Source organism: Papaver somniferum, unplaced genomic scaffold (genome assembly GCF_003573695.1).
Source record: "Papaver somniferum cultivar HN1 unplaced genomic scaffold, ASM357369v1 unplaced-scaffold_10, whole genome shotgun sequence".
NCBI lineage: Eukaryota > Viridiplantae > Streptophyta > Magnoliopsida > Ranunculales > Papaveraceae > Papaver > Papaver somniferum.
Genome location: NW_020618825.1, coordinates 19,499,880 through 19,513,611, shown reverse-complemented (window position 1 = coordinate 19,513,611; position 13,732 = coordinate 19,499,880). Strand labels below are relative to the sequence as shown.

The following is a 13,732-nucleotide window of genomic DNA, read 5'->3' as shown; positions in this document are numbered from 1 at the left end:
GATATCTAGGGTCTGGAGTATAAAGGTTTTGTGGGTATACCTCTGGTAAGCCCTCCGGAGACAACACTCCGCAACTAGGGACACCTAGGGGTTTAAAGGATTATTGCATACGCTAAATGCAATCGACGATGCCTGCGACAATGAGTTAGGATTTTATTTCTATTTTATTTTTGCTCGAGGACTAGCAAATAATATGTTTGAGGGTATTTGATAGACACATTTTTGTGTCTGATATAATATCAATTGTATATATTGTTAGTGCTCGATTTTGTATATATTTTGGATTTTTATGTCTTTTTAGGTGTTTTTGGAAAAATAAGATTTTGCGGCGAAATTGGCTCGAAAAGTGTTTTTTGCGTTCATGGGAGGACATTTGCTATTCGGACCCTCACTTTGGATAAGGGGTAAACTAATTACTAAGGGGCATCCCATTTCCAGGCAGCTGCTAATTGCACCCCATCAGAGGATAAGGGGCACACCATCTTCTTCACTGTTTCAAAACCAGGTTTTGGCGGGAAAATAGGTGCAGTGAAGAACAGTTTTGGCAATCGTGATTTGGAGGAGTTTGAGGTCGATTAAACCTCTGATTTTTATAGGATAGACTCCTTATGGGTCTAGGAATCTGATATGGGTGTTTAAATCGATTAGACTGGCCTCAATCGACGGATTTTTATCCCAACAGAAAATATGGAAAGTCACGTGTGTGACCTGTTTTAGGGAATTTTAGAGAGACTAAAGTGCTGTAAACCTTCCCAAAGATTTGTATCTATCTAAGGAAGAGTTTAGAATAAAAAGGAAAGCTCAGAAACGCGTAGAAATTCTAAAACAAGAAATTGCCGCAACTTTGCCGTGAAGAGAAGGAAAGAGATTTTGGAAGATTTGGGAGAGATTTAATCGGTATTTTTGATATAAATAGATTGCTTAGGTCATATAGAAGGGGTGTCGAGAGTTTGGGAACCTAAGGAGAGCCAGAGAAGAAGAAATCAGAGCGTTACCAAACTATGTTTCTGCTACTGCTGCTGAAGAGGAAGAACGCGAAGAACATCGACACACGGGAAACAATCGCAGAACACTAAGCTGTTTAGGGCAGCCTTATTCTAGGGTCTTAAAATCAGCGACAAAGCAACAGTTTTTTTGTAACAGTTCCATTGTAACAGCTGTTTTGCAACACCAATACACTGTTGCAAACAGTCTGTGTTATTACTTTTCACTCTTTTAATCATCTTTTGAGCAACAAACACATATTTTGAGATCATGATTAATATGAGGAGCTCAACCCCAACACTGGGATGACGGGGGAAGCCATATTTCATGCGTGTGGTAATTATATTTAATTCTTTCATGACTTTTTGCATGGATTATTATTTGTTTTATGGTTTTTATTGAACGGTTGTGATTTCAATTGATGGGTTATACTTAGGTTAAGTCTTTTGATATCCCATGCTTTAGGTTTACAGTCGTTGCTTTTCAAAAATCTACCTCGGCAAAGAAAGAGAGTCAATATTTTATTTGAGCTACAATTGTCTAGAATAACTTTATGAATCGCATGAATGGATTTATTGGTGGAATCCTGAGTCACAGTCTCTCGTAATATTAAGTGAAACCAAAATTAATTCTGAAATCAAATCTTTACAAGTCTTTGAATGAACTTTTATTTACCACTTTCAAAATTACATCAGGTTGTCACTTGCTAATCTCAACACAGTAAACTCACTCAAACTAAAAATATCTAAGATGCATGAACACAAATAAAACATGCAATGGTAATAAAAAACATTGAAGATTGGAAGGGTTTTTTTTTTGGACGATGAGACTCGGAGAATTAAGTTACAGAAATAAGCATCTACGCCTACAAGCATAGCCTGGTTCTTAAAATTTTCAAATCAAAAATCAGAAATTATCCTAAAATGACCAGAAGTATGCACAAGGGTGAAGACTAGAAGTTATCCTAAAATGATGTATATAGGAATTGGATATAGCACTTTTGTGTGTCGATCTGCATCTGGGTATATAATTTCAAAGGTTGGGTCAAATATAAAGGAAAAATAAATACCTCATGTAATGGATTGTGGTGGGCTACGGAAATGCGATATTCTTTCGATTTTATCCTTTGTCTTTATGCTTGTTGCTCAACAAAACAAATATCTGTGAGGTATAAAGATTCAAGGGCACTTTTTCTTTCAAGGGCAGAGGGTGAATTCTATTTCAAGATTCAATCAAAGTTAAACACTCATTAAAGTTATAGATCAAGCCGAAAATCAAAGGAGTAGAGACATATCATTCGAGAAGTTAACCGCAACATCAAGATATAAAAGCATGACTAGATACAAAATCAACTGCATCAAACAACTCTATCTCCATCCGAGTTACCGTGGACATTACTATACCCATCAAAAATACAACTTTATTTGTGGAAAGCATTGACCGAAGTCCTTTCGACCTTCGGCATCAAAAATATCTTTGGGTTATGATTTGGCCACAGTTTACATTTTTGGCTACATTCCTGTGAAGAATACAATATAAATTCTGCCACGGTATTGCTCACAGATATTTGTTTTACATTTTTGGCTACATTCCTGTGAAGAATCAAGATATTTGGTTGAAAAATGAGTGAGAAATCAAAAAAATTCTAATATGCTAGGGCAAGAGTTTTGTCACCTGTCTCCTCTCTCCTTTACATCAAATCGTTGATGTCTAACCTGAACTAGTCTCATCACATTTATCCCTCTTCCATTTGTACTATGACACTCTGTTTGGCGTTTATAGAACCTTTACGGTCTGTTTGTACTGCGAAGTACTACAACACGTTCATTTGGACTCACTCACTCCCAATGGGTTATCATGTTCCTTCTCACTCCCTACCATAACTCGAACCCTTGAAAACCTCGCTCAGTACCAAACCCTTACGTACATAGAGAAATGGCATAGTCATGCGAAAATGTATCATCAAACTCCTTCACGTACGTACTAATTCATCACCTTGCAATATTTGATTTTTTTTAGCTAGCTAGGACTCATAATGACTCGGAGCGAAACAGTTATAATTCATCATGGTCACCGTCATCAAATCTTAGGATTAGTAATAGTAGTGATGAGTCTAAATAGGGATTTAGATAAAGTATACTTTATGGGATTAACAAATACTAAAGTACACCCGTTACTTTGATATATATTAAACGGAACTAGAAGTAAAATACAAGGTGACCAAATTTGGAGGACAAAAGTTCCGTTCAAATGTTGGGATCCATTAAAACTCCATTTTTTTTTTGAAACCAAAGATAAATTGATTAAGATGAAGATGAGTTACATGAGTTTTGTCTACCTATACATAGTTGAGTTCTGATCTCAACATGAGATAAACTAGACCAAGTACATGAAAAGCCATTTACTCTAACTAATCCAGAGAGAATGTCAGCTACATTATTTATTTCTTTTGGAATGTGATAACACTTCCAAGAGATGTTTCTATTGAAATAAATTTGAATATCTTTAAGCATTTTGAAAAATCGCTAGTCTATAGGAGATTTCTTCATAGCAACATCCACCACCGTCTTAGCATCCAGTTCAAAATGCACCTTCTCTAGTTTAAGAGAATTATCCCATTTAACAGCCTCCCACAACCCCATACATTCAGCCTCCTGGCGCTTCTTATGCCTTTTAGTTGGATACATTTTGCTGCCTGCTGTTCACCTGCACAATTTCGAATGATTAGTCCTATACCTTCTGAGGAATTTAAAAATGAACCATCACAGTTAATTGTAACAAAATCAAAAGGAGGTGGATTCCAATGGGTTAATCTACGACAATTACTGTTATTAGTAGAAACAGTTTTGTTCTACTGAACTGCATGATCTTCAAAGAATCTCTTGCACTTTTTAATCGACTTTTCTGGTTGGGCTGCAATGCTTTGGAAAACTTTGTCACACCTATCAAAACATAAGCACATGCTGTTATTGGTCTTTTACAGATTTCCTCCACTGAGATCTTTTTAGCATGTAAATCATCAAACCACGAACCAATCCAATCTGCAAAAGAAAAGTTACCACTTGGAGACCAGCCAAAAAGAGCAAACCAAACCATTCTAGGATGATTACAATCTCGTAAAACATGAGCAGGCGACTCTTGTTCTTGTTCACAGTACGGGCAAATATCAGCTACTCCTGGAACTTTCAGACATCTTTGGGATTTTTGTGTTAAACTCCATATTAAGCAAAATTGATACAAAAATCCCAAATTTTTAAAAATTGACATCTTTGGGATTTTTGTGTTACTTTTGTAAGTGGAGTTTTTGTGTTACTTTTGTTTAGATGGATTTTATGGATGGATAGTGACACCTTTGGAGTTATAACTCACGACCCGCTTAATAAAATACTCCCGCTTTTATCTTTCCATCCTTTTTTTTCAATAAAGCGAATAACCGCAGTTATGTGTATATCTGTCAATATATTAAAATATCTTAAAAAACCCTAATTCTCAAAATAACTGGTCGAGTTCAGTTGAGGGAATCAGATACTCGAATCAAGAAAATCGTGCGGGGAGCTGAAGCGGATAAAGGAACTGATTATGTCGCAAAGGGATCAAGCTAGCTCTACCTTCACATCAAATTTTGTAGTATTGTGTCATCTGAGATTCAAATCTGGGACTTTCTAAAATGTATCAAATCTTTGATGACCGGGGATGACCAGCTGAAATAGCTATCTGTTCTTATTTTTTTTGGTCCTCGACCTATTACTTTATAGAAGTTATGCTATAAAAGAATATCAGACGCAATTTGTAATTCTTAATTCTCTCTTCTTCTTTTCTCTGTCTTTCTGGTGTGTCCTTCCACATCCTTCTTCTTAAAGGAGGATTATTTGATGGACTCTATTCCGTTATTCATGAAGAAGACGTCGTGTACTTAGTATTGCATTTTTGAGACTTTATTTTAATGTGAAAAGCTTTATAAACCAAAAGAAATGAGTTATAATAAAATAAATTAAAATTAAACCAAAACCAGTACTTCACATGAGTCATACCATTTTTATGTGACAGTATGTTGAATTGCTTTTTCACTAAACTTCTGTTTAATGTAAGTTGAACGACAACGCCATGGCAATTGTATGAAAATAGAAGAGATGGAATTTCAAGCATCTCCATTAGTTTAAAATGATGAATTCTGCTTCAGGTTTCCCCAGCATTTCAATTATAAACTTTCTTGATCATCAAAATTAAAAAGGCAATCGTTTATTTACCCAAAGCCTTAACTACAAAATCATTTGTTGAATTACTTCCTTTTAATAGATCATATTGATTGGTATATATATAGTACATTGCTAATTTCATCTCAATAACATTTTTCTTAGCCAGCATAAAACAAATGCATCAAACATAACGAATCAACATGCATGATCCCAAAATGAAACTTATGTTATGCAAAAAATAAATAAGTAAAACATGGGAGATTCGAAGGAATTTCCAAAAATAAGCAGCTACAAAGAATACACTTGCTACAAGGTGCAAATCTCATCTGGTTTGTGCCTAGTCCAAATTCTTTATTAATAACAAATATTTTTATTACGGAAGTATAAGAAAAAAAGGCCAAATAAAGAGAACATATAATATTCCTTCAAAAGGTGCAAGTCGGCATTAGACTCTTCGGGTTGTGTAACTTCAAGTATGGCTATCCATTGTTTTTTTCCTCAGGCAAAAGTAAAGATTATATTGAAAAAGCTTACTAGAAGTACGACATTCATTGTTATAAATTTTTCCTGAAACATGGATATCTGACTCATAAAGAAATCACATAATTATCACGGATTGTGGTGGGCTACTCATGAAGTGTGACATTTCCTACATGATCTTTCATTTATATCCTCTGCCACCACCACCACCACCGACACCACCGTCGCCACCACCACTGCCGCCACCACCATCACCGCCACCACCACCGCCACTATCACCATCGCTGCCACCACCACTATCACCGCCACTATCACCATCGCTGCCACCACCAATACGACCGCACCACCACCTGAATCCTAAATCTTGAACCCCAAATCCTGAGTCCTATGTCCTGAACCCTGAGCCCTGAACCCTAAATTTTAAACACTGAAGCCTGAATTATGAACAATGCACCATGAAGAACAATTTCGACTACTTAACTCTTTCTAACGAAAAATCTAATGGAATGGGGCATTTTAATCTTTTCCCTAATGTCTAGAGCATTTTCAAAACCATGGGATCCATTTTGGGGCATTTTACCACTTAACCCTTCTGCTTATTTTCTTTCATCCAAATCTGGTGGTCCCTTTGCTGTAGAGTTGCTTTTCTTAATCAGTATTACAAAGTTACAAGCATCTTTCTCATGACTTAGTCACGGTTTACTGTTTTGGTCACAGTTGTGTAGAGAATCAAAATACTCAAGATATATGTTACTTCATAATGGTATGGATCTATACAACTCTTGTATCCTGTGTGGAGATAATGCTGAATCCCAAAATCACCTTCTATTACGTGGTAAGGTTGCAAGTAAGATTTGGTATTGCTTTAACTCCAAAAGATAATTGGGCATGGGTGTTTCCTGGAAGCTTGATGGCGCTTGCTAACTCTTGGCTAACAACTTTCTTTCTCAGAATGGAAAGATAGTTTGGGAACTCATTCCTGCTGCAGCAATTTGGACAATATGGAGGGAGACAAAAACTGTCGCATTTTGTAAACAAGCTATATAGAATTTGAAGACGGATAATGAACTGTGTGACAATGCAAAAGCTTTAATGCTTATTTGGGCTACTGCAGCTGGTAACAGTGTGCATTTAAATTTCCCAAACAATGTACATGATTGGGATACTGTGCTTTACTAGTTGGTAGTTTTTTTGTTTTTGTTTTTCTACCCATGGTAGTAGACTTTTTGGAAATTCTTCTTTCTCAAAGAAATTTCTTCCTTTCCATTCAAAAAAAAAAAGGAAAAAAAATCAAATTTTTGCTACGATATTGGCAACAGATTTTAAATTCTTTTGAGACTTAAAATGCCTAGCATTTTTAGGAGCCACACAAAAGGAATTAGGGGACATTCATTTATTCCCAATCATTGAAGAAGGTTAAGGGGTGTCTTAAAAATAGAGAATTGTCTATATTGTCCTATACCTTTATACTAAATCTAAACCTATATCCTTTATTTTCATAAACATGTCATTCATTTTTTTTTCTCTTTTCTACAAATTGAAAAAAAAAATCATCGTTTTAATTTTGATTGAAGCCAAAGATCATCGATCAAACATATTTTACGATTGATTGTAAAGTTGAAACTTAAAAATAAATAAAATAAAATAAAAAGTTAAACGAACAAAACGAATAAATGATAGTAGTTATGATCCAAAATTAGCAAGGGGTTAGTCCACCAGTGAGTTTGGGGGAGTTTAATGTATTTTGAATCTTGGGGATTTTGAGGGAGTGTAAGAGAGTGTGGGGAGTTTGAGAGAGTTTGGTGTTTTGAGTGTGGGGAGTTTGAGAGACTCTCCAGAAAACTCTACTTTTTTGAGAGATTTGGAGTGAAGAAAAAATACACTATAAACTCCCTAGAACTCCACAGAACTCCCCCAAAAACACCAACTCCCTAGCATTCTAATTTTAACGACTAACAGGGAGTTTGAGAGTTTCTTTCAAACTCCCCCACGACTAACATGGTTTTCTAGGGAGTTCGGGAGACTCTTCTAAACTCTCCCACGACTAACAGAGATTTCGAGAGACTCCTTTGAACTCCCCCACGACTAACAGGAAAAAACCAAACTACATCCAACTCTCCCAACTCCCTTGAGGACTAACACCCTGTAGGATTCGAATACTTGAAATCAAAAATTTGATCCGAAACTTTCTTGGATTTGCAGTAGCAGAAACATAATCGGTAGGTAACAATCTATTTTACCTACCGATTATGGTTGATGTTCTTGGATTTATAGTAGCAGAAACGTAATCGGTAGATAATAATCTATTTTACCTACCGATTATGGATGATGTTCTTAAGAAACGATGAACATCAACCAGAATCGGTAGGTAAGATGATTGTTATCTACCGATTATTCTTGTTTCAAAATATTCAATTTTTTTGTACTAAAAATTAATCACAATCGGTGTATAATGAACACAATTAACTACCGATTATGTTAATACCAAAATTCGAAAATTGAAGAATTTTTTTCAAAAACTCATTTTGGGGCCAGTATATAATCGGAAGTTTAATTCACTTAACATACTACCGAATATGGTAATTCTCATTTCAAAATTCCATTATATAATCGGAAGTTACGTTCACTTATCTTACTTCCGATTGTTATAATTCCAAAATTTGGAAATTAAAGATTTTTTCCAAATACACATTTGGGGCCAGTATATAATCGGTAGTTTCATTAACTTAAAATACTACAAAATATGATAAATTCTCATTTCACAATTCCACTATATAATCGGAAGTTAAATTCACTTACCTTATTTCCGATTGTTATAATTCCAAAATTCGAAAACTTAAGGTTTTTTTTCAAAAACTCATTTTGAGGCCAGTACACATTCGGAAGTTAAATTTACTACCGATTATGGTAGTACCAAAATTCAAAAATTAAATACATGCGGAGGTTAAAGTAACAAAATTTACTACCGATTATGGTAGTACAAAGTTGGAAAGTTAAAGGATTTTGGGAAAATCTCATTTTGGGGCCAATATACATTCGGAAGTTAAATTTACTACCGATTATGGTAGTACCAAAATTCGAAAATTGAAGAATTTTTGAAAAATCTCATTCTAGGGACATTATATATTCGAAAGTTTAACTAACCCAATTTACTACCGATTATGGTCGCACCAAAAAAAAAAGAAAAGAAAAAAAGAGACTACCGAATTGTTGTTTAGCTTCCGATTATTGAAGGGTAATTTTGACATTACGAATTTGTTGATAAGGGGTGAACTCTATTTAGGTTTACGTGACCCTATTTTGTCTTATTGCTGGCCCCTAATTCCTTTTGAGCAGCCCCTAAAAATGCAAGGTTAAAATGGATCAGTCTTTCTCTTCGATCAAAGATGAAGATTTTATTAAAAGTAGAGAATACACATATGGTCTACCGGAGGTAGAAAGAAAAAAATTACTCTCTCCGTCCCCAATTAGTTGAGCTATTTGGTTTTAAATTTTGTCCCACAAATAAATTAGCCATTTCACTAATCAAGGGGGTATTTCTAAAACTACCCTTTTAATTGATTATTGTTACTATAAAAAATATGTATAATTTGATAGCCATGTTTATATTCGTTACGTACGTGTTTTAAAATGCTTTTCAACGGTATAAAGTTTACAAAAAACCGTGATATAGTTTAAGAGATAAATCATTTCGAAGTTTTACAAGTTATTATCCATAAAGGCATACTTGTAAAAAATACTTAAACATACTCTCCTTATTGCCTTGTCTTAATAATTGTGCAAACTACAAATGACTCAACTAATTAGGGACAGAGAGAGTACTTTGCAGATAGAAAATAGTATCCTGATTAGAGACTAAAAGAGCAAAGTTTAAATGGTCCTTTGGCAGCAACCCAAGAAAGCACCAGGCTTTGCATCGTTGCTTAAATCACTGTCCACCTTAAAACCACTTAAAATGAAGCCTATTTTGAGGCATACTGAATAATGTCAAAATAGGGTCACTAAATAAAAAACAACATCACCCCTTATCCACCTTTTTTAATAATGACATAACTATTCTTACATAATTAGTATTAATGATTATGATTAGATTTGATTAGCTAGGAATTGTAAGGATTGATTAAAAATTAAATTATTAGTCGTGAATTAGTTGAAAATCAAATTTATGTGAGAGACTTGGGGGTTTTTGAGAGGAAGAAGAAGAAGAAGAAGAAGTGTAAAAAAACTTGGATTTTGAATTTTGAGATTTTAGTGATTAGAAGTGACAAAAATGTGAAATTCAAATCAAAGGTAGATTATATACGAGGTGTAATTTCTTTTTATAAGTTGAATCTGTCAAAAAATTGAATTTTAAAAACCCAAATCTACTGACAAGATGAACAGTTCGGCTGATAACTTTTCAGCCGAACCTCAGTTTTTTGAAAATATACCTAGGTTCGGCAGACAAGTTATCAGCCGAACCTAGCTAGGTATATTTTCAAAAAACTGAGGTTTGGTTGAAAAGTTATCAGCCGAACTTCCCTCTGTAATTGACGAATTTAAGTTCGGCTAATTCGAACAAAATCTAACAAAGGCGCATTAGCCGAACATAGTATTTCTCTAAATCATACACTAGGTTCGGCTCAAAACTGATACTCCAAGATCAGCTGAACTGATCTTTTGATAACCCGAATTTCATCTTTGAAATTATATTCTATCGATCAAAAATAGAAATAATTAAAAACAAGATGAGTTTGTTACATATACATTCTAAAATACATCTAAGAGCAATCGAGATTTGATTTCGCACTCCAACATCGCTCACTTCGATTCGTGTCTGCTTTGCTTGATCATTTGTTGATTGAATTGGAGTCCAAGATGTTTAAGTTTAAAGTTTATTTGGATTTTTGATTTTAGGTTTTTGAGAATAAGGGTACTCTAGTAATTTAATTTATTTAAGAATATATGGGTAATTGCACTACCTTTAAACACCCATAAACCCACCCTAAATGGTATAATGAATTAGTATGCCTTAAAATAGGTTTCCTTAAAATGGATCAGTGGGTCATAAGAGTTAACTAACAAAGTGTTTATGCGTAGTATTGATGCGGATGGCCACTCATGTGAATATTTGTTTTGTTTTGTTTTGAACCAAACCAGACTAGCATAGTATAAATTAGGGAATGGATTTGCTGAGTAGAGTGCGCTACAACATCAATATCCGAATTTAGGTTCTCAGATACTAAGACATATAAACATAATCACGGGCATGCTGAAGTCAAATGACACGGTCTCTATGTTTTTTCCATTTCAGTCATCTTTATGTTACTCCATTGCCTTTCTTCTTGATGAAAATGCTATAATTTTTTTTTTAACTGTCGTGTGATGCATATAATCGTTTGAAACTGGTTGAAAGCCCATTCTGCTTCAAAGTCAATAAACTAACCATGCAACTGGGAAATAGTGTTTGTAGGGTGCCCCTTATCTAGCCAATTTTCATAACGGAAAAAATGTTCTTATTATTATATTTTTTAATTATTTTTAAATTAAAAAAATAAAAGTATTTTCTTAAAGAAAATATTTAATTTTTTTAATTTAATTTTAAACATTTTAGAAAACAAAATTTGTTAAATTATTTTATTTACGAATCTATGTTCGGCGCAAAAATGATATGCCGAACCTAAACATACATAGGTTTGGCTGGTAATATGTCAGCCGAACTTGTGTTTTGTGAAAACATATCTAGGTTCGGCAGATTCGATAAAAAAATAGGGCATCCGAACTTAATATTAATCTTCATGAAGTGAAGTTCGGCTAACATTTCATGTTTAATCATCAGTCGAACTGTTTATCGACACTTTCAGGATGAAAAGAAAAGGAGAAGATCGGCTGATAATTTTGATTTTATCATGCAATAAGAAAAGAAAGAAAAAAAATTCAAAACTTTCAAAAAAAAAAATACTCAAAAAAAAGAAATTATAAAAAGAAAAATTAAAACTTAAAAATTATAAAAAAATAAATTAAAAAAGTTAATATTAAAAATTAATTAATTAATCAAGGATGTTCAATAGGTGGTCCTTCGTAGGAAATGAAAATTAGAAAGTTATCACATCATTAGTGACGTCCTGAACTAGTCCCACCAGCTTTATTCTTCCTCTTCTATTTGTACTATGAGTCTATGACACTCTGTACCGCGTTTGTATCAGCTCAGAACCTAGATCCTCTTATCTTGTCCATCCACGTGTCCGTTTCAATACCCAGTTACAGTCTGTCTCTAGTTTGCAGTACCTCAACACGGTCATTTGGACTCACTCACTCTCACTTTCCTTCTAACTCACTAGCACAACTGTAAACCTTGAAAAAACCAGTAAGTAGCCGCCAAAACAATTACATATATATATAAATTATGGCAAAGTCATGCAAATGCATTCAATCATCAAACTTATTCATGTACGCACTCCAATCTTTCAAAAACCAAAAAAAAAATCTTTTACCTAGGATAATGACTCGGAACGATGCAGTTGATAATTCATCATCGTCATTGTCCCCAAGTCTTAGGATTAGTAAAAGTAGGGATCAATCTAAATATAGGGGTATCACAAAACGTAAATGGGGTAAATGGGTATCGGAAATTCGATTACCAAATAGTCGAGAACGGATTTGGTTAGGTTCTCATGATAAACCGGAGAAAGCAGCTAGAGCTTTTGACGCTGCGCAGTTTTGTCTTCGTGGTCAAGGAGCTAAATTCAATTTCCCTGACAATCCTCCGAATATTCAAGGTGCTAGCTCGTTGTCTCGAGCTGAAATTCAAGAAGTTGCTGCTAAGTACGCGAATGAAGAAGAGGAAGACAATGAAGCTGAAAATGTAAATCTATCAGAGAAAGAAACTACTATTGATAATAATGGCAACAATGGTAATGTGGATAGGGAACTCCTGGACTTGTTGTCGGTTTGGGGGGGTACGGGTAATTGTACGTCGACTACAGTTAATACTGAGTCGGATTTCTGTGATTATTCTGGTGCTCATGATTTTCCCGGAGATATTTTTGCATTGACATCACCACAACGGCAAGTTTGCGGTGATTATGGAGATGAAAATGATGGTGAGGTTTTCTATAACCACTCATACGGGGATGAAAATGATGGTGGGGTTTTTTATAACCACTCATCTCTTTGGGATTTTTAAAATAGTCATATGAAACTATTCGAGCGAATTCTAGTGTGGTTTTATGGGTATTTCTTGTGCTTATCTCTGGTTTAAGTTCTTAGTTGGCATAGGATGGTTAATTTTTGTATTGGGCTTTTTGATGCGTAGGAAACTATTTTACAATTGGAACGGTTATGAAGCACATATTAAACTAAAGGGACTACATTTGGCTAAAAAAGCTGCAAATGATGCATATACTGATAAATGGTTACAGAACCCCCTGTTCTTTTGTATCCTTTTTTGCTTGATGATGTTGTGGGGAGAGCCTTTCCCAGATATGTAAGGCTCTAGTTTCTTGGTAATACATTTCCATTACCAAAAAAATAAAATAAAAAACTAAAGGGACTACACGTGGGAATCATATCATCTTTGAAGAAAGTGTGGCTGAATTAAAAGTTATCATCGAGTAAGTCAAGATACAAGTACCTCCGATTGATTTTTAAAGTGATTGATGATTATGCATCTCAAAATATGCTCATTTTATGTAAGAGGATGGATCTTTATAAAAGGAATTAGGAATGTTAACCTAAGATCAGTCGAAACATGTTATTGGGTACTCCACATTTGGAATTGCATTTTTCGAATTTTTTTCTTTAGAAAGTCTAAAGCTTTGCTAACCAACATACATTAGTTCACGATAAAACATACTCTCTCCGTCCCTATTATATAGGCGGAGAAGTGAGTTTCTCTTAAAATAAGATTTCTTTTTGATTTCCTACATTTCCATCCTCTTTCCTATTTTATCCTTTGTACAATTTCCAACACTAAAAACATTAACTTAATTGTGGTGACAACTACCTATAATAAATAAGGACAATATATGGAAAACCCATATTGGAATTGAAAGTCTGCCTATTTAATGGGACTACAAATTTTTACAACTCCG

The 13,732-nt window shown here is 34.4% G+C and overlaps 1 protein-coding gene across 1 annotated transcript; it reads left to right on the top strand.

Annotated features, from left to right (window-relative positions):
* The first annotated feature begins 12,082 nt into the window (after positions 1 to 12,082).
* On the top strand, positions 12,083 to 13,101 carry LOC113325988 (ethylene-responsive transcription factor ERF017-like). The gene has a single exon (XM_026573808.1). The coding sequence runs from the start codon at positions 12,088 to 12,090 to the stop codon at positions 12,823 to 12,825; it is 738 nt and encodes a 245-aa protein (XP_026429593.1). The 5' UTR covers positions 12,083 to 12,087; the 3' UTR covers positions 12,826 to 13,101.
* The last annotated feature ends 631 nt before the right edge of the window (positions 13,102 to 13,732 follow it).

What these genes read in the sequence shown, in the direction of transcription:
- LOC113325988 (XM_026573808.1), top strand. Translation starts at nt 12,088, where the DNA reads ATGTACGCACTCCAATCTTTCAAAAACCAAAAAAAAAATCTTTTACCT.